The sequence below is a fragment of the Babylonia areolata genome, chromosome 26 (genome assembly GCF_041734735.1).
Source record: "Babylonia areolata isolate BAREFJ2019XMU chromosome 26, ASM4173473v1, whole genome shotgun sequence".
In the NCBI taxonomy this organism is placed as follows: Eukaryota; Metazoa; Mollusca; class Gastropoda; order Neogastropoda; family Buccinidae; genus Babylonia; species Babylonia areolata.
In genome coordinates this window covers 33,860,426-33,884,142 of record NC_134901.1, presented here as the reverse complement: position 1 = coordinate 33,884,142, position 23,717 = coordinate 33,860,426, and the positions used below count along the sequence as shown (strand labels likewise).

The window sequence follows — 23,717 nt, the reverse complement described above, 5'->3', positions numbered from 1 at the left end:
ACTTTTTCTTTTGAGACAATGTCTCAAAAGTTCCTTTTCTTAATGACTCCCTCATCCTAGAAGGGCTCTTTACTGATGGAGTTAAAGCAGTCTCAGTTCCAAGAGTGTTTATGTGCTCTGGACTGGCAGTAATTGTTGATCCTTAAGGATTCCCTGTATCACAGAGAGTGATTACATTTCATCATTGAGTTTTAACCTTTTTCTTCAGTTTGTCATTGTCCAGTTCAAGTGTTTTACAATCCAATTTATACATAAGAAGCATGCCTGCTTCAAAAGCATATTGAACAAATTGTAAAAAGTTTAAAAGATGCTACCATACGCACTCAGAATAAATGGCCGTTATTCTTCCAAGAAGATATTGATTGTCACACATCCTGTTAACCACCACCTCAGTAGGATATTGCTCATCACACACCTTGTCAGCCTCCATCCACCCCCATACACCTTTTTCTTGTGGTCTGTCCTTCCTGTTCTATTCAAAGTTGATGTGCTGACTGGAGTTCCCACCCTCTTCACCCAATCACTCTCCCCACCAGTCACTCCTAGTATTTGACCAGCTTCAGGAGGGAAAACTCCCTTCAGCTTCTGCAAAAACAGTCTGTAAATACAAACACACAAACAATCAGGCCTGCATAAGCTGTGAAAATGTTGGATAAAATTTGTTTGAACCCTATTTCTTGTTTAAAAAGGTTCTCTCAGTCTAGGATTTCCATTCATCTTGAAGCTAAATAAGGGTGAACATTCACCATTCACTTCAATGAAAACGATACTCACAGTTGTAATTTTAAGTTTTGTCTGAGAAAAAGAGTGAAAGTTACTGTATTAACCTGTTCTCACTTTCTCAAGAAACAAATCAGAATCTGTGTCCCAGTTTTGCATATTTTTTTCTCTTACATAACTAATCATGGACATCTACTCTGGAAAAAAAATAATAATAAAACCCATCTCCTCTTTTTCTCTCATCCAAGACAAGTTTTATGTGGAACTGAATATCATGTACATGGAATATGTTTAAGAATGCATTTACTTGCATACTCACAAGTGTTTTCTTTGTGTAATAGATTATCAACAGAAACATAGCAGTACACTGGTTTAATTGAAGCATGATATGTGAACTGCTGTTTCACGACAATCTAATGATGCATGTCCAGTATTTCACCATGGAGTTCAGGCTGAAAGCAAGTCATGATGTGGGATCAGTTGAAGAGGACCGTCCCAAACCAAGTCTGCTAGAGAGTACTGTTGTGACCCTATGGTCTCAAGGAATCCATAGGAAGTCAAACCAGTCATAGTATACATCAGTCATGTTATGCATTGCATTCATCGTTTTCATCTCATTGCATAAGGTAGTGAAAGCATTCACAGACTCGACTACTGGTATGTATGACCGAAAACAATGCATTGTAGTATATATACTGAAGCACAGACACCTAAATACATAGAAACTGAGCTGGTATAGTGCTTTTTTATGTGTTTTTTTAATGCACTGTTTGGTTCATACAAACAAGGTATCGGTATCACATTTATAAGCCTCATTAAAGTGTACGTTAACAGAACATAGGACAGGAATGGTCAATATAACATAAATGCAGTGCATTAAGAATTTTTTTCAAAGTAAAATGTACACTGTTAATATAAAAACTGAACACTTGTATATAATAATTTCTGATCAAGCAATCACAAGATTGTGAACCAAAAAAGTGCAAGTGTTTAAAAAAAAAAAAGAAAGAAGTATAGCCCCACAGTTTTGCCCAGTCAGTGTCTGTTGTAAAGTGTACATTCACACTGCAGAACCATCCAAGTCTTCCATACTACTGTTACCGAAGTATCTGTTTAATTATAATTCAAGGACATTCAGGTCTACATCATGCCAGTACAAAAAGTCAAGACAGGCCCAAAACACTGGCATAACACATCAACCATCAAAATTTTAATCCACATTGAAATAGCATACAATCCCATTCAACTACTGGTCTATATCTGCCAAATCTTTGCAAAACAAAAAACATTTAAAAAAATTGTTTCAATATAAACATAATCACTCCATGTGGAATGAGGCGTACATCTCTAGAAATGTACCTTGCAAAGAAATACAATGCACATTTTTCATCATTATAATCAGAATAGTTTATTCATTCTCATTTAAACATCATAAAATGCATACACCCAATGACATGAACAGTGAAAACACTAAAGAAACTGGAACAGAAATCCATTCAAGTGTTTGTATGTTCAGTTAAAATTGGAGATCATTTTGAAGGTCCTTAACCCCTTGCCTGCCAAACATTTTAACAATTTTGTCATTCCTGTGTGCCAAGTGAAAACTCTGGGTGTGCACAAAAAAAAGAAAAAAAAAGAAGTGTACTACTTCCTAAAATACAAAGATATCTCCTTGAAATTTTGCATGATGATTGCTCATGCAATGTACTGTAAGTAGATGACAAATTTGTTGTGATTCAATTGTATAACTTGTTGTTATTGTTTTAAATCTGAGTCAAAGAAAATTTCCATGAAATCAAGTGGTTAAAAATTCTCTGCATCACAATTAATTCCAGTATTTCCAGTCAGATCTGTTTTCGTTGGGTGCCTTTGGCACAGTATTACATCAGAGCTTGATGAAAATGATACTAGCTGGCTGGCTGTGTTTGTGACCAGCCAACAGATACCGCCATCCCCTCTCTCTTCCCCACTGGTGGCCAGCTTGACTGACCCACCCCTCCAATCATCCCCCTTCCATTTCCAGCTACACATACAGTGTGACAGTACTTGTGCTGCCAACTGGTTCATGGTCACCGTCTACTCCTGGCCTTCTACACACCAAGACTGATATTTGCTAAACAACACCATCTTGACCAACTGTGTATGCAAGTGACTTGGGAATTTCCTACTGCCTATGAGTCATACAGTACAGAACCTGCAAGTCCAACAGTCTTCAATCATTTTACAAGACAGAGAGAAACAAATCAGGTCGTTTCCATTAAAATATCAACCATGAATTGCTGATGAAAACTGGACATGAGAGATACGTCCGGTAGGTGTATAACAGTTTCAGTTTCTCAAGGAGCCGTCACAGTGTTCAGACGAATCCATATACACCACATCTGCTAGGCAACAAAGGGATGCAAGTCTCACATCCCAAGGCAGGCAACAGGTTAAGAACCTGTCTGAAGCTGCAAAGGTAGGGCAAGGAGCTTCTGAAAGTCCGTAAACCTGCAGCAATATATAAGAGGTCTGTGTTTGTGTAATGAAAAGACTTGAGCACTGGTCAAAGTATTGTGGACGTAACTGTTACCTGTGTTGTAAAAGAGAAAAGTTGTCAGGTCTTTATATAAAATTATGCACAAAATTTTATACACACACACACACACAAAATAAAAACAATGCCTGCTCTTTCTTATTGTGTATATGATGAAAAAAGGGGAGAAAAAAACTCAATAAATAAATGGACAGTCCAAACACTCATAAATTTCTTTTCAAATATGCATACTGAACAGAACTTCAATAAATAAAAATTACAACAACAAAATCATTTGTCCAAAAACTGATAAATGTCTTTTCAAACATGCATACTGAACAGACCTTCATCACACAAATTTACAAGAAAAACAAATCAGATGTCTGAACATTGATAAATTTCTTTTCAACATGCGTACTGCACAGAATTTCAACAAACAAACAAACAGAAAACAAAAATCATATGTCCGCTTTGAGTTGTTGCTGGGACAACTGAATCTTCTCCCCAGGTTTGAAAGCTGGCATGCCGAGGTAGGGACAACTGGCACAGCGGAAAGCATCACCCAGATAACACTGAAACACACACAGCAAATGCATTTCAGTCAACTTGAAGTGCATATTTATACTTTTATTTGTACAGTACTAACGAAAGGCTTCTGAAAATAATGTGTAACTTTACTGTAACATTCATCTTTTTCAGCTTGTTAATTATGAAAAGTTTATGAGATGTCCTTGATTCTGACCATTAAAACCACATGTTCTTTAGAAGAACTAATATTTCCTAAAACTTCCCTCATTTTTTCCCTTTTTGTGAAATCATTAACTGGAAGATGAAATATCAGCAAATTTCACTGTCCTGTTTATCTTTTCAGGTTGCCGCTCTCTAAATATTAACTCTTTTTTGGCTCATGTATACAAACACAAAGTGAGCCAATGTAATTTACGCTGATTTCATTGTGTATATATATACACGTATGTGTGTGTGTCCATGGTAAACTGTAACAATTTCATTTTCTCGGGAAATACTTTACCAACACCATATTTGGATTAAACACAGAAGACTGCGCCCTCAATGCTATCAACCAGAATGAAATGCAAAGAAGCAAGAACCTTTCCACCTCAGCCTGCGAGAACTTTTGTCTCACCATCAGCACCAAGAAAACTGAGGCAATGCACCCACCAGCCCCTGGTGCCTCCTACACTGAGCCCACCATCACAGTTCAAGGCTAGAAACTAGCTGCTGCTGAAAAGTTTGTCTACCTTGGCAGCACACTGTCCAAGTCAGCCACGACAGATGAGGAAGACACCCTCTGCATCGCCCATGCTAACATAGCCTTCGCAGACTCCAAACAAATGTGTGAACCCTAGGAGGACTTACCCTAAAAACTTAACAAAAAGTCTACCAAGTAGTCATTTTGCCTTTACTGCTGTATGCCTCAGAGACCTTGACAGTATACTCGCAGCACGCAAAACAACAAAACTCATTCCATCTCCGTTGCCTGAGGAAAATTCTTCACGGAAGTTGGTAGGATTACATCCATGACATAGACATCCTTCAGAAATCTGGGATGGAAAGCATTCACACTCTACTGATGAGGTCCCAGCTCCGGTAGACTGGACATGACTGATGAGTGCCTCCACAAGAGACTGCTCTTACCAATATATCAAAGCGAGTACCAAATAAACCAGACTGCACATGCTGGAAATTCCAGTCAATGAAATGATAACTACTTCATCCGCCATCTTGCCTGAAAAGTTCATCACTATGGAATTTGTTCAGAGATAGCTACTTCTGCTATGAACTATCTGAGCAGTAAAGTCACAGAAAACATAGGAACATGTTCAATCAACAGGAACCACAAGTGAGCCACTAAGGCTCTGCCTCCTGTTTTTGTTGATACCAAAATTACCTCGACAGGATATAATTCAATCACTATTATACTGATCTAAGAAAATATTGCTTGCTTCAAGTATGTTTGACAATGTACAAGTTGCAACATTCAACTTTAACTTTCAATATGATATGGAAAAGTGTAGAAAGTGATGGACATAATTTCTGACTAGTTCTAAATATAAAATTAAAAAAAAAAAAAAAAAATTTTTTTATCAAATTCTAAGAAAAAATATTTCCAAATGTTAAAATTAATTAATTCAGAAACATGCATCAAGATGGTGACTTTCTTTGATGTGCAGCATCTTCAGATAAGTGAGGGTTAGGTTGGATATTCAAATGTTAAAATTAATTCAGAACATTCATCAAGATAGTGACTTTCTTTGATGTGCAGCACCTTGATATAAGTGATGGCTAGGTTGGTTTTATTAATATATGTCGCCCTGCCCAGTTTGGTTTCTCTGTTACTGCTATTGTTGAGAAAATCAACTTTTACAGTTTACCACTTACACACACATCACATTCAGACACACAGATTACCAAAACAGTGCTATTTCATTGACTCACTAGGTGTGCACACATGAGCCAATATTAGTATACTGTTATGTAATCCTTTAATATTTGTGGAAGAAATAAATGCGGGCCTGGGAGAGTCTCTTACCGAGTCTCAATCCCAGCATCATGATCCCCTGCCTTCGTGGTATGGAACACGAGGCATGGAACCCGCGCTTAGGCACCCAGCGAAAATCCGACCCCCAACAGAGAAAGGAAAGACAGGATCGACTTAGAGGCAGAAAAAATCGAACGAATCGAGGGTGCCGAGTCGAATCGAGTACACAGAATGTAAGAATACAATAAACACAAGCTGCATGCAACAAAATAAGGCCAAAAGGACACGCTGAACAGCCGAAAAAAGCGTAAGACGAGACAGAGCGTAAACCTGACAAGATGGCGTGGAGAGCCTTGGCCAAAGGAATGATTAAGCGCTTATAGTTTTTAGAGGCGTTTGATTGGCTGAGAGCAGGTGGGCCCGTCTTTTCACTGTTAGCCGCGCGAAATTTGGCCAAGCAGAGCAAACCAATATGCCTAGTTTGCATCAGTTTGACATGGTACAGTATATGACACCAAAAAATGCTTATCATTTTTTGGAAAACACCTATCTCACATTTCTACAAAAAACACCAATCTCACATTTCCACAGGCTGATGTTTTGGGCTGTGTTGTTGCCTTTCCTGCCTCCCCTTCTAGTTCTTCAGCCAACCCACACGTGCAGTTTTTACAAGCTTTCTTCTTCTTGGGCCCGTCTGCACAACTGGCTGTGATGGACACAAACACACACATGCACACTGTGATGCGAACATTTACACATGATCAATGAAACATTTGCAAATAAATATAGATGTTTCCAGCAGATCTTCATTCCATCGTGTGGATGATTACAGAGTGAATAGGAGAATGCAATCATTTTGGTCTCTCTCAATCATCAAACAGATCATAAATACAACAAGGTTTCTGACATTGCCCACACACATCAAAATATTGCCTTGCAATTTGATTCTGTTTGATTTCTGTCTGGTTAAACCCAAACCCAACAAATGGACTGGTACTCTCTCATGCTAACCCTGATATTTAAAAATAAGGCTTACACTGAATGTCACTGACAAGTATTGATTGTCAGGATTCATACTTGACATTTAAAGAAACAATGACAAATTGGTCTGAACAGCAAAATGACACTTCAACCAAGCAAACTTCCTGTACATCCCAAAACCGAAAACTTTACTTGAAAAAGGAAATTATAATCACAGTTACCTCTGAGTAAGGAAGGGTCTGGCTTTTTCAAGTCATCTTCATCTAACAAATCATCGTCATTGATCAGTTCCAGGTCATCATCCACCAGATCATTGGCTGTTAATGTCCACACATCTGCAGCCTTTGTTGCAGGAGCTAACAAACACAATAAAAGAAAAAAACAACACAAGAAATCCTTCAGAACAAAACATGATTATCATAATGATCATCATCAATGTAATGATTAACCACAACCATCCAACAACTCGAAATCTACAAGATGAATTACAATCAATCTCTTGAGTAACAAATTGAGTAAACCATGTGGATCACCAATAATGCAACAACAGATTTTACACTCCAACAATGTGAATAAACAATGCTAATAGTAATAAACTGAAGGGATTTTCTAGGAAGATAAAAACAGACATCACTTTAAAACAAAAATTAACCATTTCACTTCACAGATGTGTCTCTGGATGGGTTGCTCAAATTTCCTTACCAAAATTGCAAGTGTCTTTATCTCTCAGGCCTGGTTACTGCCAGAATAAGGAAGTGTAGGGTACAGCCTTGATATGTAGTCCCAAACCTAAATGGACCTCCAAATCAACATCATCATCCACACTGGGGGAGACATCTGGCTCTGCGACTAAGCTATTATTGTCGTTAGCAGGGGGCTTAGTAGGTGGTGTCCTAAGTACATTAAATCAGAATAGACACTACTGAAAACTACCAAAGTGATTCAGCAGTAGTGCAAGGTCCCCTCTGGTGTGTGGCCTCCTGGTGACCTAACATCAATAGTTCCCTGCGGACTGCCGTCGCTGGGACCATGACAAACGAACCCAATTGTGGTTGTGTATTGATTGGGGATTCAGAATGCCACTAAAACGGCACAGATGACGGGACATATATATATATATATATACACACACACACACACACACACACACACACACACATATCCCAGTTGGACAAATGTCTGACATACTTGAAGTCCCAGTTTAAAAAAGAATGACTAGAAAACAGATAATCTGATAGTAATGATGTTCATTATATTTTTGTATATTAAGGTCTCTTGCACCTCTTCTTTCCCAGTAAGTGGAACCAATATTTGCAACAACAAAAAGTTTCTAACAGAAGTGATATTTTTTACACCACTGTTGTGCTAATATACATTAAACTCTTATTTGATTTCATATCAGTTCAAAATATGTTAAACTCGCATGCACAAAGTGACTCAGTGCCTTTACTTTACATGTACATGTATTATGAATCCATGCTGATACCAATGGCCATTTCATCAGAATAATATGAATCCTGAAATCCTCCCTCTTTGTTTCATTACCAAAATATAAACAAGCATGCAAACTGTTTTCTTCAACAGCAACAAATTTAACCTCAGGAACAAAATGAAACATCATCCACATTGTTTTTCAAAGTGAAGTTTATTTGGTACCTTTGGCTTTTGGTGCAAATGAAAGTTTCAGCTGTGCTGAGGAGCCCACCTCGTAGTCAGGTTTGGCGGCATGGATTCTGTACAGCTCTCCATTGTCTGAGGTGGAGCCCCCGTTGTTTTGTTGTTTCACTTTGACTGGCTGTCACAGAAAACATGGATGCCTGGCTTTTTGAGTAAGCTAGCAGTAAAAATCATGCATCAAAACTGCGAATGTTTTGGCTTTTTTCCATTTATGGAGCAAACAAGTATATCACCTGTTACAACAGCAGCTGACAACACTGGAGTGTTGGCCTGGAGGTAACGCATCCACCTAGGAAACGTGAGAATCTGAGCACACTGGTTCAAATCATGGTACAGTCGCTAGTATTTTCTCCCCCTCCACTAGACCATGAGTGGTGGTCTGGAGGTCTGGACGCAAGTCATTCGGATGAGACGATAAACTGACGTCCTGTGTGCAGCATGCACTATGCGCACGTAAAAGAATCCACAGTAACAAAAGAGTTGTCCCTGGCCAAATTCCGTAGAAAAATCCACTTCAATAGGAAAACAAATTTTAAAAACTGCATATTTACATATGTGACCCTCCATCACGGAATGAGTCGCTTTGTCCCTGACCAACTTTCCTGCTAGCGGCGATTTTAGGCGTGTGGGGGTCAGGTTGTCGATTTTCAGATTTTGACTTCATAGTAAACTTTAGGCTTTCTTTTATCTCATATTGAAGTATCTAGGCATAACTGTGTCTTCTTTTGCCTTAAAAGTGTGCTTAAAATGCCTAACCCGTCATTCTGATCGCCTATGACTTCGCGAAATCGATCAACTTTGACAAGCTTGCCCTCCGTCATCTCTTGGAATCGACCGGTCAAATCATACATTGTTTTAAAGGTCAAGTCCGTCTCTTTCAATCTATGTCCTTCTCATTGGTTGATTTTTTAACTACGAGCGAATCGTCGCTTTCAAAATAAGGATACACTACGTAAACAATGCGTCACTATGAAGGAAAATCCCCTCTGTCATTGGCCGAGAGAGGCCACGTGACGAAACCAGCCATTCAGCACGCTAGCTCAAATAAACATGGTCGCAGGGTTCGGAAGCACGTTTTCAAGAGTGACTTGGCGATTTCCTGACAAGATACACTTGCGTTGCACACATTTTGCCATTCAGTGAAGAAGACGACATTTGTGAGTTTCTAACCCAGTATTTCATTGATGGAACTGACCGTTCATGAAATCGATCTCAGTGAACACGAAGGCAACGCTGATTTTGAAAGCAGACGACGCAGGATTGTCGTTCAGTTTTCATCAACAATAATATTAATTTTGATGTAGATGACGAATCAACATTTGCACTAGATACAGAAAGATTGGAAGCCTTCGCCTGTAATTGCCGAAATCACATGCACCAGGTGCCATCAGTGTTTGACTGACATGGAAACAGGTGAAACTGACTTCCTGCACTGAAGTGATAGAACTGGGTTTCTCACAGCTCACACAAGGAATATGCAAGCAAAGTGACTGGGGGACTGGATATAGCTGAAGTGTCTGAAGGTAAGCTTTCTTATTTTACCCACATTGACAAATACTGAAATGTAATGATGGTATAATCAATTGATAATAATTTATTTAACAATGATTCACTCAAGACTGATTTATTGTCTTACATTGGAACAGGAATTCACTGTTTGACATGTGGAGTAAAAATGATTAAAAGAATAAAGTGAATCTGAGGAAATTAACAGAATGTAAATTAAAAGATCTCTCTCTCTCTCTCTCTCTCTCTCTCTCTCACACACACACACACACACACACACACACACACACACAATGTGTGACACAGTGTGTATACATGTCACTCACACACACACACACACACACACACATACATACATACACAATGTATGTCACACAGTGAGTCACATACTCACTCACACACACACACACACACACACACACACACACACAATGTGTGACACAGTGTGTATACATGTCACTCACACACACACACACACACACACACACACACATACATACATACACAATGTGTGTCACACAGTGAGTCACATACTCACTCACACACACACACACACACACACACACACACACACACTCACACACACACTGTTCCTTCACAGTTTAACCATTTAACTGAGCAAGGGGAGGTTCAGGGGCATGACATTATGAACAGTTTTCAGTTTCACAGAATTTGCTTCAATGGATATTTTATGTGAATGTGTGTCAGGTTGGTGGGTGTGTGTGTGTGTGTGTGTGTGTGTGTGTGTGTGTGTGTGTGTGTGTTGTTTTAAATAAATATAGAGTTGTGTCAACAGTAAATACTAACAGTATTACTAATAGTTCAATTTCTTTTTCAGCCCTGAAAGATATGATGGTACTTTATATGCCTGCCTGTACACCAATGAATAATTCTGATATCACTGCTGGCAAGTCATGTCATCAGAAGGAGAGGCAACACCACCAAACTAACTACAGTGTCAACTAAAGAACTGTCTGCTGGTGAACTATCTATGAGTGAGTGAGTCAACTGTTAATGTACTATGATTTATAGTATAAATTTACCATGAAGTGTGCAAACTTAGTTTCTTTTTACAAACTTTGTCTAGATGTACATGTATGGAATTGTAAACTTTTGCACAGACATTTACATAAATGATATAAGTGTGCATGTGCTTGACATGCCACTATGCATAAATTAACTTAATGGATTGCAGCATGTCATGCACATGCACACTGATATGCACACTGATACTCATAGTGATACAACATTAATAATCACTATTTCATACTTTTATTATCAGTAAACTGCTTTGTCTGATTATATTATGATATATATATATATATATATATATATATATATATATATATATATATATATATATCATAAGTGTATTCTTTTTTTATTTTCTGATAAAATACATAGAACTAGAAGTAAAGCATTTTGTAAAGTCCTGTGTAAAGAATGAAAGCTGTGATGTAAATGTACAAAACTGAAATTACTGTTGATATTTAATCTAATATTATTAGCATTAATGAATAAACTTTAGAACATATAGAAAATAATTCAAAACAAAGGAAATGAAAAGAGATAAAGAAGTATTACATAACAAACTGTTTCAGGATAAACCATGCATTTTTGGAACATACTGACACCACCGGTGGAGAAAAAAGAGTGGAGGAAGAAGGTTCAGTATCAACACCATCCACCCTGATGACACTTTGTACCACAAGAATTGATTACCTGTGCCACATATCTGCACATTTTTTTAAATTTTTTTAAATTTTTATTTTTTTAGCAGATCGAGTGTTTGTTTGATGAGGTTGTGTGTCTTTATTGTGTGAAGTATGGGTTTGACAAGTAGGTTTTCTTTGCAGATGAAGTGTCTGAAGTGTTCATTTGGATTATGAAATGTATTTCATTTGATGCTATGCTGGGATAAAACACACATGAACTTGTACCTTTTGTATGAGCAGTTTTGTTGTGTGGATCTTTTTTGTTATTTTGTTGTGCTTGTTGTATGGATTATGGTAATATCACAAGCACACTAAGCCAGTGAGCACATTGAATTACAACAATTACATGATTCGGCATCATGATTTAGCATTTTTTACCTCTAATCTGGCATAAATTTTAGTACACATACTATACAAAGCAAAAGTTTCATAGTAATTGGACCACAAACAACACCACAACAAAACTGATCTTAAAACTGGAAGGTTTTTAGTCATGTTGAGCTGATTAAAAAGTAAGTATACTAATACTTCAGTTGCAATTCTTTCCAAAAAAATTAGAAAATTCTTATTTGAATAAAATCAAATACACTCAATATTTTTCTTTCAAACTTTGTGCAATTGTGGATATTGCCACTAAGTATGTGTGCGCCAAATTTCATGAACATATCTTGCTTAGAAGTATGTGGTTGCTATGAACATGTTCCAAAACTTTTCGGCCTTGATTTCTCAGTTCGTTACTTTCGCGACTTTAGAACTTCAAATCACAATAACTTTTCACAGAATCATCCGATTTACAAACTTTTTTTTTCGCTGTAAAGGTCATTTATTGCAGATTTATGATATACCAATAACTAAAAATCGACCTCTGGTGCAAAGCGACTCATTTCGTGGTGGAGGGTCACATATCTGCAATATGTTCTATTGTATTCACTGTGCTCTGTTGAGTTACTTTCTTGTCACAAAAAAGTTTCCACCAACACAAACTCAGGTTGCTCTCCCAGGAAAGAGTGTGTCACCATAATGTGGCACCATCTTTTCTCTATACTGTGTGCATGCATATTTCATAACCTACCACAGCATTTGAGAACAGAGAATCGCATCAGACATCAATATACATATAATCTGCCACAGTATCTAAAAGCCTACAGTCATATCAGTTGTCACACAACAGCATAACACAAAATTCTGATTGAAAGTCATCTAACCTGATCAATATCCACAAAGCCTGACAACTTCAGCAGAGAAACCAGTTTGTCCTTTGACTTGCTTTCTCCTGCCATCTCCTGCAGAACCAGCTTTCCCTTGGGCTTTAGGATGCGACATACTTCCCCCAGAACACTGGTGTCATGGACAGCTTGGCTAGGATTCAGAACGCCAGACAGCACCATGTCAAATGAAGAGGTGCTATGTGCAGCTGAAATCACATTGTTGTAATGGTTTTGAAGATAATGATGACAAGAATTTGGTACAATATGACCCTTTAAACATCCACACAAATTTTGTTTTTATCAGTTCTGGCACAACTGTTCTCCCTCCATCTTATTTTGGATAAAAATGAATGACATGTTTTTCAAGTGTAAGTGTGTATGTGTTTTGCATGTGCATCCTTTTAATGGTACCATTACACATAATGAGTGGATGCACAACAATGGGCAATGGGTTGCACAAAAATGAGATCCATACCATATAAATTACATCTGTGTGTGTGTGTGTGTGTGTGTGTGCATGTGTGTGTGTTTCGCATGTGCACCCTTTCAGTGCTACCATTACACATAATGAGTGAATGCTCTATAAAGGGCAATGGGTTGCACAAAAATGAGATCCATACCATATAAATTACATCTGAGTGTGTGTGTGTGTGTGTGCGTGTGTGTGTTTCGCATGTGCACCCTTTCAGTGCTACCATTACACATAATGAGTGAATGCTCTATAAAGGGCAGTGGGTTGCACATAAATGAGATCCACACCATACATCTGAAAATGATGGAGTTTGTTGTTGTTTTTAAGGTAAAAGAACAAAGTAATAAAAACATTCCTTAAGATAAATTCATCTCCGAAAGTCTGTTCCAGAAATATTCACCAGCTATCTACATGAATCTCAGGTCAGCTTAATCAAGGAGTGAAAGTGAAAAGGTACTGCAAAAGAAAACAGTTTTACTTTTAGGAGGAGGGCAGGGGTGGGGTCTGAAGCATGATAAAAGAACAACACAATGACAGCAAAACCTTTGAACCATGTCACTCACACAACATGAGGCGTTCCATATGTTCCACCTGAACTTTGCCAGTGTCTCCCACTTTCTGCAAAAGCTGGTTCACAGTGTCCTTCATAGAGGCTCCTGGTTCTTGGCCAAACCACAGCAGCAATATACACTGTCCTGCATCCACCTGAATGCCTTCCATTGTGCACACCTTATCACCTGGTTTTTACTGATTCTCACTCTGAAAAATGAGAAGCATGAATATTTTTTTCCATTTCCATGGTGCATTTTTGTCTGACAGTTATCATCAAACTGATCAATATCATGCTCATGTCAAATGAATAAATATTGTGTCTTCTCTTGAGACATGCTGAATGGACTAATCGCCAACATTTAGTCAAACGCAATTTTCACAATAAACCTGTGTGGAAAACAAGAATCCCTAGTGTGTTAATAAACCTGTCATTTGATTGTGCACTGTGATTGTCAGACAGAAACACACACACACACACACACACACACACACACACACACACACACCACACCACACCACACCACACACACACTAAATGAAACTACTACTACTTTTGCTACTGCTTTTGATGTGTGATTGCAGTTTAAGCTCTAAATGATGACACTGCATATTCTAGAACCCTAACACACTTCTGGGAAGCAAACCCTAATGTTAGACTAATCAGGTTAACTCTACTCTCTAGTGACCAATAAAATAATTTTCAATGAGTACTTCATCATTCATGAGATCATCAATAACTTGAATAAGACTGAAATGTGTGAAAGCTTTCACAATAAACCAGTGTGGAAAACAAGAATCTCCAGTGTGTTAATAAACCTGTCATTTAATTGTATACTGTAATTGTCAGACAGAAACACACACACACACACTAAATGAAACTACTACATACTACTTTCGCTACTCCTTTTGATGTGTGATTGCAGTTTAAGCTCTAAATGATGACACTGCATGTTCTAGAACCCTAACACACTTCTGGGAAGCAAACCCTAATGTTAGACTAATCGAGTTAACTCTACTCTCTAGTGACCAATAAAATAATTTTCAATGAGTGCTTCATCATTCTTGAGATCATCAATAACTTGAATAAGACTGTAATGTGTAAAAGCTTTCTTTTTTTTTCTTTCTTTTTCCTTTCTTTTAGGGAGGGTGGAGGAGGGTGTGTGGGCTGATTGAATTGATGAATGTCAAATTGTCATTTAAAATCAGTTATATTTTGCTTATGTTATTTGCAAACAAATGATATGCTGTCACGTTATCACTGGAAACTCAAAACAAGTTTTTAACAAATCAAAAATAATCATTATCATAGCTACCATTACAATCGATGTGTAAACTGTTTTTAGCTTTGTCATAGTGACGACTTAAAAATTACTAGATCTAGATCGCACGTATAATAATTAATATACATGCTTTTCGGTTACTTTTATTTTACTATATTCGCAAAATATACGTCCAGCTTTAAAATCAAGCTAGGCGTGGCCTGTGGTAACTATAACACCAGCTGTGTTAGTCACAAACTCAAATCCAACCTTGTATACACAGTTGATTACTAACTGATGAAAGATTGACAGAGGAGTTCGTGTGGTGATCGTCCTCACACATCCGATGGTGTTTCTTTTCTAACTATATACACAGAAGCTTTTTCCATTGACAAATCTTGCAGCCAAGTCAGAACACAAAATCATTCCCTATCTAACGTGACAACACGTCGTTGATGTTTTATTGTTTTGTTTTGTTTTTGTTTTTTGTTTTTTTCTTCTCCTTTTTTTTCGGCTCGCCTTAGGTACATGTGTGTGTGTGTGTGTGTGTGTGTGTGTGTGTGTGTGTGTGTGTGTGTGTGTGTTGTTGTTATGGTTGTTGTTTTTAGTGTAAGATTTTCTGGGTGTGATGATTCAACGATATTGTCACCTTGTTTTGTTCAACAGCCAGACTGAAAAGGTTTGTTTTCGTGCTTTCAGTTTACCTGTGCATAAACCCGATAATTTCCTCATACACTGTACATCTCTTTCCATTTGAAAAGATGTACGCCGCTAGTTATGAATTATAAATCCGTCAAAATGCAGTGATTATTTCATCCGTTTAATTATTATCTTTTGAGATGTGTTGACAACACAGAAACCGTAAGAGAGATGGGGCTGTTAATACAGTGTTGACACAGTGCAAGTTTGTCTTCTTTTTCTACCAGTAAAAAAATAAATTTAAATTAAAAAAAATTTTAAACTTTTTTTTCATTCCTTTCAAAATTACATTGTTCCATCCAGATCTTTCTTTCAGACCATGCAGTAACTGCTATCATATTCATGGTTTGGAGGATCTCTATGGTAACCCCCCCCCCCCCTCCCCCCACCGTGCCTGTCTTCTTCCTTCATTTCCTAGCTCAGTCAAGCAAAAAGACACTTAAATGAGACTGAAATGAAAATAGTAAATGAAAAGTCAATATAATTATATCAAAAGAAATTGACAAATCCATAGCAGAGTATCCTTGTTCTCACTGTCATGTTTGCATGTTCACATCGCAGCTAGCCCGCTACTGACAGCGTTTGTTTTACAATTGCCTCTTTTTCTTTCTTTTTTCAGTTTACACTCCGAGTCATCGCCAGTTGTCATGTTTGTCACAGTGTGTTCGCATTCAAAGTGACATACACCCAATTCGTGTAGAATTAGTTTACAAGATACTATAATCCTGCTGACACTACCAATGGAGAATTGGTTAGTGCTCTGATACGTGGAAAGAGGGAGGAAGCCTGCCCGCATATCTAGCGCTCTTGCTGCGATGGCGTTCTTTTCAGGAGTGAAGGGAAAGTCGAGAACTGCCAAGCATATATGCTCTTGCATATTTATACTTGTAGGTCATATCATACTCATCTACTCATTACTGATTTCAGTTTCCCGGCCCTTTCCCCCTTGTACGCATCACTAAATGATGATATGGCCGGATAGCGCCTACTGTATCCTGAGTCGGTCGGAAACCAAGCCGTCTAAGCGCTTTACAAACACGGAGTCATTTGCACAACGGGCTGCCTAGCTGGGTAGAGCTGAATGACGGCTTCCACTGAATGGGCGCTCGTCATTCGTTTCCTGTGTCATTAACTGAATCAGATTTCAGGCATGTACACCGGCATGTAGTAGTACACACTCACAAAGACAAGTAATATTTTACGTCAGTGTACGTTCGATTTGTTTATTTACCCCGCGGCCATGTAGGCAGCCATACTCCGTTTTCTGAGGGGTGTGCATGCTGGGTATGTTCTTGTTTCCTGCATAACCCACCATACGCTGACATTGATCACACTGAGGATCTTTGATGTGCGTATTCAGTTGATCTTCTGCCTGCGTATACACAGGAAGGGGGTTCAAGCGCGCGACAAACAGGTCTTCTCACATGTTGACCTTGGAGATCTGAAAAATCCACACCCTTTACCCACCAGGCGCCGTTACTGAGATTCGAATCTGGGGACCCTCAGCGCTTTAACCACTCGGCTATTGCGCGTGTATGTGTGCGTGTGTGTGTGTGTGTGTGTGTGTGTGTGTGTGTGTGTGTGTGTGTGTGTGTTGGCTATATATGTGTGTCAGTGTGTGTGTGTGTCTGTGAGTCACAGTGTGTCTATGAGCGTGTGTGTGAGCGTGTGTGTATGTGTCGGAATGACCGGATGGGTATTTCTCACTGGCGGAACTGTGTACAACCATGACTGAGGATATGATGATGGGTTATGCAAATAGAGTTCTTACGCACTGAAGATGTGAATAGGCCCCATTTACAGGCACGATAGTTTAGGTTTCCGAATTTAAAAGCTAAAGCATCATACCTAAGGCGAAGAGTTACCCATAAATATTCGTTTATTTGTGGCTAATTTGGTTTTGCATCACTTTCTCCACAAACTGCCTGGACACATAAAAGTTTATAAAATGACCGGATTTCATGTCATCCAATAAGAATTATTTACAAAGTCGTCTCTCTTTGTTTCAAGTCCATTGAGGCTTCTGGTCCACAGCATCTTTCTGATCTCATTCATCCTTACATATCCTCATGCCAACTTCGCTCTTCTTCTGACACCCGTATACTTAGGATCCGCCCTGCTCGAACCAAAACGTATAGCCAACGCAGTTTTTCATACCAAGCCCCCGATTTCTTTGAAATCAACTTCCTCAGCATCTCCGTCACTCATCTTCGCTGCAATCTTTCAAATCCAGTCTGAAGACCCACCTTTTCCGCTCCTGATTAATTCTCAACAGGTCATCCGTTTCCAGTATGAACTAAAATGACTATTTGCGGGTTTTGATAGTTTCAGAATTAGTTGGTAGTATTTTTGATTGTTTACAATTTACGATTGTGTGCTATGACTTGTGTGTGCGCGTGTGCTTGTGTGTATTGTGTGTGTGTGTGTGTGGGGGGGGGGGGGGGTGAGGTGGGTGAATAGTTTCAGTGCAATGATGTTTGGTATCTTGTGCTTAGTTTTTCCTTGTTGATATTTACATATGTATTGCAGGGCTAATTTTCAAGATTAGGCGTAAATGCTCATAATATAATAATGATAATAATAATAATAAGTAGAAACACTAAATTATGTGTGTGTGTGTGGGGGGGGGGGGGGGGGAGGGGGCGGGGAAGGGGGGAGGGGGCGGGCAGGTCACAGTGAGCACTAAAGATCTAAATCAGTACTCTTTCTGTCCCCCCCCCTCCCCTCGCACACACACACACACACACACACACACACAAAATCTGTAACCTGTATTTATTTTTTTTTTTTTATAATTTTTAAATACTGTTCCTAACAATATCTCAGCACTGACCTGGATGGGAGGAGGGGCAGTAAGCGATGTCACCCTGTGAAAGTACACGCGAACGAACAAATCATTTGTGCATCACGCTCGTTATGCATCAGGACAAACTCCATGATCATTGGCATCTTTCCCTGGTTGTCTTTTGAAGCGACACTGACTCTCCAAAAGATGTCTGTCTGCAGCCCCTGTACAGGTGGGTGGGTACATGTACTTATAAGTCTTTCTTTTCTTTTCTTTTCTTTCCAAAGACTTTGCCAGCGGTGGAGAGTAGAGTTTTCCAATTGTTTGACTGAGCAGGACTTCCCCCTTTATTTTTCTAAATGACGATGATAAGTGCATCACTTGTGTATTGAGAGTCTTCACTGTTTTTGCTGTATAGCTTACGGCGAAAACTCGACCTCGTCGTTCTTTTCTTTCAAACTTCAGGTGGAATCCCAGCGGCTTTACGTACCACTGCTCAGCTGCCATCTGGCTTTGAAATCTCCTGCAGTATTGGTTTTAATTTTGATTGTATGCAGTCAACAGGAGGAAGGTGGCACAACGGATAAGACGCTCATATCTCAGTGAAAATACAGTGTCCGTGCCAGTGGGGGTGTGGGTTCGAGTCCTGCTTTCGCCCTTTCTCCCAAAGTTTGACTGGAAAATCAAACCGAACGTCTTGTCATTGGGATGATACGATAAACCGATGTTCCATGTGCCTCACGAACTCAGTTGACACACAAAATGCCAGAAGTGTTGTTCTTTAGCAATTTTTAAAATATTTTTTTAAAGGAAGAAATCCACATTGATAGGTACACAAAATCATCGGTAAACATGCATGCACTCAAGGCTTGACTAGCGCGTTGTGTTATGTCGCTGCTGTCAGACATCTGCCTAGCAAATATGGTGTGGCGTATATGGGGGGGAGGGGGGGGGATGATTTTTATCTTAAATACCTACACTGGGAAAATGATCTATTGCGACAGTCGACGGCTATGGAAAGCTAAACTGATAATTCCAGACTGCCAGACCACTGTAGATGACCATTTGCTTTCTAGATGGAGTAGTTTGCATACATTGCACCAGTGTATTTAGCAGTCTGTCTTCAGTCTTGCAAGGGATCCGCTTGAAGATCCTGAGGTGGGTACAATCATACATTCTCAAAGGGTGCCCTGCGCTTCAGATAGACTAGACATTTCATTGCAGCCAGAGCACTTCGATTTTGTAGATCGTGGACTGCTTCCAGTCCGTCTGTAGTCTTCAAATGATCCAAGGCCATACAACAGACCTAGTGTTCATGTTGCAGACAATCCACCTAAGACTGGTTGTCAAAAGTGACATTTTGGGGCAATGCGAATATCATATTTGTTGATCGCTCATGTATTAAGGGTTCTCTATATTAACTGCGTGAAAGATTATTTAGTTCCTTTTGAACGATTTCAAACACCAAACACATAATGGACACATCTATGAACACACCATGTATCAAGAACAATTGACAGTATTAATGATCAAAACACATATATTGGTTTGAATGTTTAAGAGGGTCACATAAAATTGCATTGACATCACCCAAGAATCAGAATAACTAAATTATCTCAGCAAGAGAAATGTGGTGTGGTGAAGTCTCTGAAACAATTACATAATGATACTGAAGGCCTATGTAGAATGAATTGCAGCATAGAACAATTAGATATAGTGAATTACGACACAGAAAACAATTAAATGTGATAAATTGCAACACAGAACAGTTATATATGATAAACAGCAACACATAACAGTTATATGTGATAAACAATAACACAGAGCAGTTGTCGCATATGATGATTTACAACACGGAACAATTAAATTACAAAACAGAACATTTAAATATGGTTTGGCATGTTTGGTTAAAGCAGGGTGTTGGTGTTTTTATGGTTTTACATGCACTTTTCGAGAACGCTTTATTGTTCGCAGGTGGCAAACTTGGAATTCACATTCGTGTGAGAGATTTGATTTTCATTGAAAATTTCCAGTGATCATGGTTTGAAACCTTGTATTTTGTTAGATATTGACCATATAGTCATATTCGGAATATTACAAGACTTCGATTTTGTATAACTGATTTGAAGGAATTTGATCTGTTTTGTCCATTATGAAATCCAAAGAAGAAGTTCTTTGTTGAAAAGCATTAAGTAACGGTAGAACTCATTCGACCTAAATACTATAAACAGCCTTTTATGATTTGTTGAGTTGAAGTTACTGTTGTCAAGCACCGATTTTACTGTTATATGTAAATTATTTCTGTATTTGTACAATGCTTTTGTGTTTAAAGAAATAGCTATTTGTTAAATCTTTTGTTTCTTCTTGTCAGGATTTCTTGTTTTCGTTTCAGTCACTGTATGTTCTTCACATTTCATAAAGCTTACATTGTGAACTGTTCGCCCACCCCTTCACTGGGAGCAATGGCCTGTGATGCCGGAATAAATCATGACTTTTCTATATCCGCCCCTCTCTCTTTCTGTCTCTGTCAGTCACACACCCAGGTATACAGCCTCACAGACACAAACACAGACACCCACAGACACACGAGACACAGACAGACAGACAGATAGACAGACTCGGACAGACAAACAGACAGAAAGACACACACACACACACACACACACACACACACACACACACACACACACACACACCCGGCACACATGCACGTACGAACATTTTGTTGACATTATTTATTGCTATTTCTGGAAATGAAGAAAAACGAAAAACTGAATCGTGATGGTCATTATGAAGGCGTGATATCTGTTTTTAGAAACCGTGATAAAGTCATCTGGGTAAAATTCAGTCTTTTGTTAGTTTCCCACTTTTTTTTTTTTTTTTTTTTTCAGAATGGGTGCTTCCTCAGTGGATAACCCAGTGTCATATGAGTGAGCCTCTAGATACGGAACGAAGTCTTGGTTTGTTTGTTTTTTTCCCGCGCTGGCACACGTCAACTAGAGGCACAATCTTATATGCTCTGCCGCCTTGTGTGGAAGCTTTTAGTTGGTATTGACGGCCGGCGAATAGAAATTAACTACCAAGTATCTGATCTAAACTGAGATTCCGTATGGATGATATCCCGGCCGAAACGGGGCATCGGACCCGTATCAGCCGATACCATTCACGGGCGCGGCGACTCTTTTTACTAACTTGAACGGTGACAGAGTTTAAAAAAAAAAAAAAAAAAAAAAAAAGGAAAAAAGAAGAAAGAAAAGAAAAGAAGTTAGTATATCCAAAACGATCTGTAGCGAGCTATGTTTATTTGGCCGGTCTGCCTCACGGCAGTTTGCCAGTTCTGTCCACCACTGACTTTCATGGAAATTTGTACGTACACGCACAATAACCGCGTAGTGACTCAGCGGTGTCAGTACACATGATGATTGAAAACTTGAAAAAACTGAGAAGAAAGTAAAAAGAAAAAGAAAAGAAAAAACTGAAGAACAAAGCGGAAAAAAAGAAAAGAAAAAAGCCGGACTTCCCTGCTTTGATAAATTTGATTTCTCAGTAAGACGAGACCAAAAAATTCTACCTTTTAAAACAGTCGTAAAAAAAAGAAGAAGAAAAAAAAGAAAGAAAAAAAAAGAGAAAAAAAAAAGAAAGAAAAAAAAGAAAGAAAAAGCGGAAAACGAAGATTGAACGCACTGGCAAATACACATCCGAGAAGAGTATACATGGATTGAACTTGGATCAGTGGAAAAACAACAACGACTAACAACAACAACACCAACAACAGCAAAATGTAACCGGCAGTATCCATACTGAATAATTGCACAATGAAGCATTTCTACACGACATTCCACCAATATTTTCAGTCCGCAGTGTTTACTATCGTCCTCGGCTGGACCCGCTCAACTTGATCGCATGCCTGACGCATAAGCCTATGCGCGCGCCGCAATCCGGTCGCACACAGACACAGACAAACAAACACACACACACACACACACACACACACACACACACACACTGACACACACACACACACACACACACACACACACACACACACACACACACATATATATATATATATATATATCGCTGATTTATATTTATTGTTCGATTCAGTTTAGATCACTTCTTCTTCTTCCACTTAACGACCAACATCAGTATGCTGATGAAAATTGTCGTGTTGTGGGACTTTTTGCTGTTGCCGGGGCGCAATATAGCTGGGGTACCGAGGGATGTTCTGTTAACTGATAGGGGAGACTGATGGGGCGCAGTCCACTGGTATATTCGCATCTCCAGCTAGGCCAATCCGGCTACCGTAGCGGTCCCCGGGGATACACCCGACCGGCACAGCCCCAGCCTTCTACGACACGACTTACATAAAAAAGTTGGGGTGGGTGGACTTGCTGGCTGGGGGGCCCCGGGGGTGGGGGTGGGGGTGGGGGTCAGCCCGATACTTCTCCGTGTCGATACTCCCTCGCGTCAATACTCCCCCGTGTCGATTCTCCTCCGCACGCTCCCGGTGTGGGTAGGGGACCTAAACAGAGGTGTTGGAGGGTAGTGGGGTGGAGGGGGGGAAGGGGGTGGAGAAAGGGGTTTCGTGTAAGTCTACTCTGTTTTGTCTCACTGAGCCAGGAGGCGAGTCTAGTCTTGAAACAGTCCAACTGCTCGGCTGTGACAACCTCCTGGGGCAGTGTATCCCATTCAGGGATCGTACGGGGGAAGAAAGACATCTGTCAGTATAGTGTCCTGCACAATATATTTATACTCAATTAATCAATCAATCAATCACTTATCCACTCAAAAAAGGGCTTGAAAGCAATGAAAGCAATGACACTGAATAAGAAAAAGTGTATGTATATATTTTAGGTGAATAAATCTTTGATTATTTCTTGTACGCTGTGCAAGTAAATGAGTGTGCGGTGACTGTGCGTATAAACATTGGATTGTTTGTGACCTTGATCTATGCAAAGCAGAAGTGGTCTCGACGCAATTTTTTATCTTGTAGATTCACAAAAACCAAGAACCAAAAAGTGGTTTTTGATTTATTAAAAATATCAAAATAATTTATAGATATTGTGTTTGTAACTTAAACGTGTACAGATACCGTCAAATACCTAAACGGTGACACTGACTCCGC

The 23,717-nt window shown here is 39.1% G+C and overlaps 1 protein-coding gene and 1 long non-coding RNA gene across 3 annotated transcripts; one reads left to right on the top strand and one right to left on the bottom strand.

Annotated features, from left to right (window-relative positions):
• Positions 1-1,812: 1,812 nt before the first annotated feature.
• Positions 1,813-15,477, bottom strand: LOC143300120 (anamorsin homolog). Of its 2 annotated transcripts, none has more exons than XM_076613652.1 (7): positions 15,376-15,477; positions 13,858-14,053; positions 12,820-13,028; positions 8,373-8,511; positions 6,938-7,072; positions 6,317-6,441; positions 1,813-3,807 (listed from the first exon to the last, which is right to left on the bottom strand). In XM_076613652.1, exons 2-7 carry the CDS (start codon positions 14,012-14,014, stop codon positions 3,694-3,696), a joined length of 879 nt encoding a protein of 292 aa, XP_076469767.1. In that variant the 5' UTR covers positions 14,015-14,053; positions 15,376-15,477; the 3' UTR covers positions 1,813-3,693. The 2 variants fall into 2 exon arrangements, with proteins under 2 accessions (XP_076469767.1, XP_076469768.1); XM_076613653.1 differs by having other exon boundaries at positions 15,401-15,448.
• On the top strand, positions 9,026-11,659 carry LOC143300121 (uncharacterized). The gene is made up of 3 exons (XR_013057615.1): positions 9,026-9,916; positions 10,738-10,894; positions 11,501-11,659. It is a non-coding gene; the product is annotated as an uncharacterized LOC143300121 (long non-coding RNA).
• Positions 15,478-23,717: the final 8,240 nt, after the last annotated feature.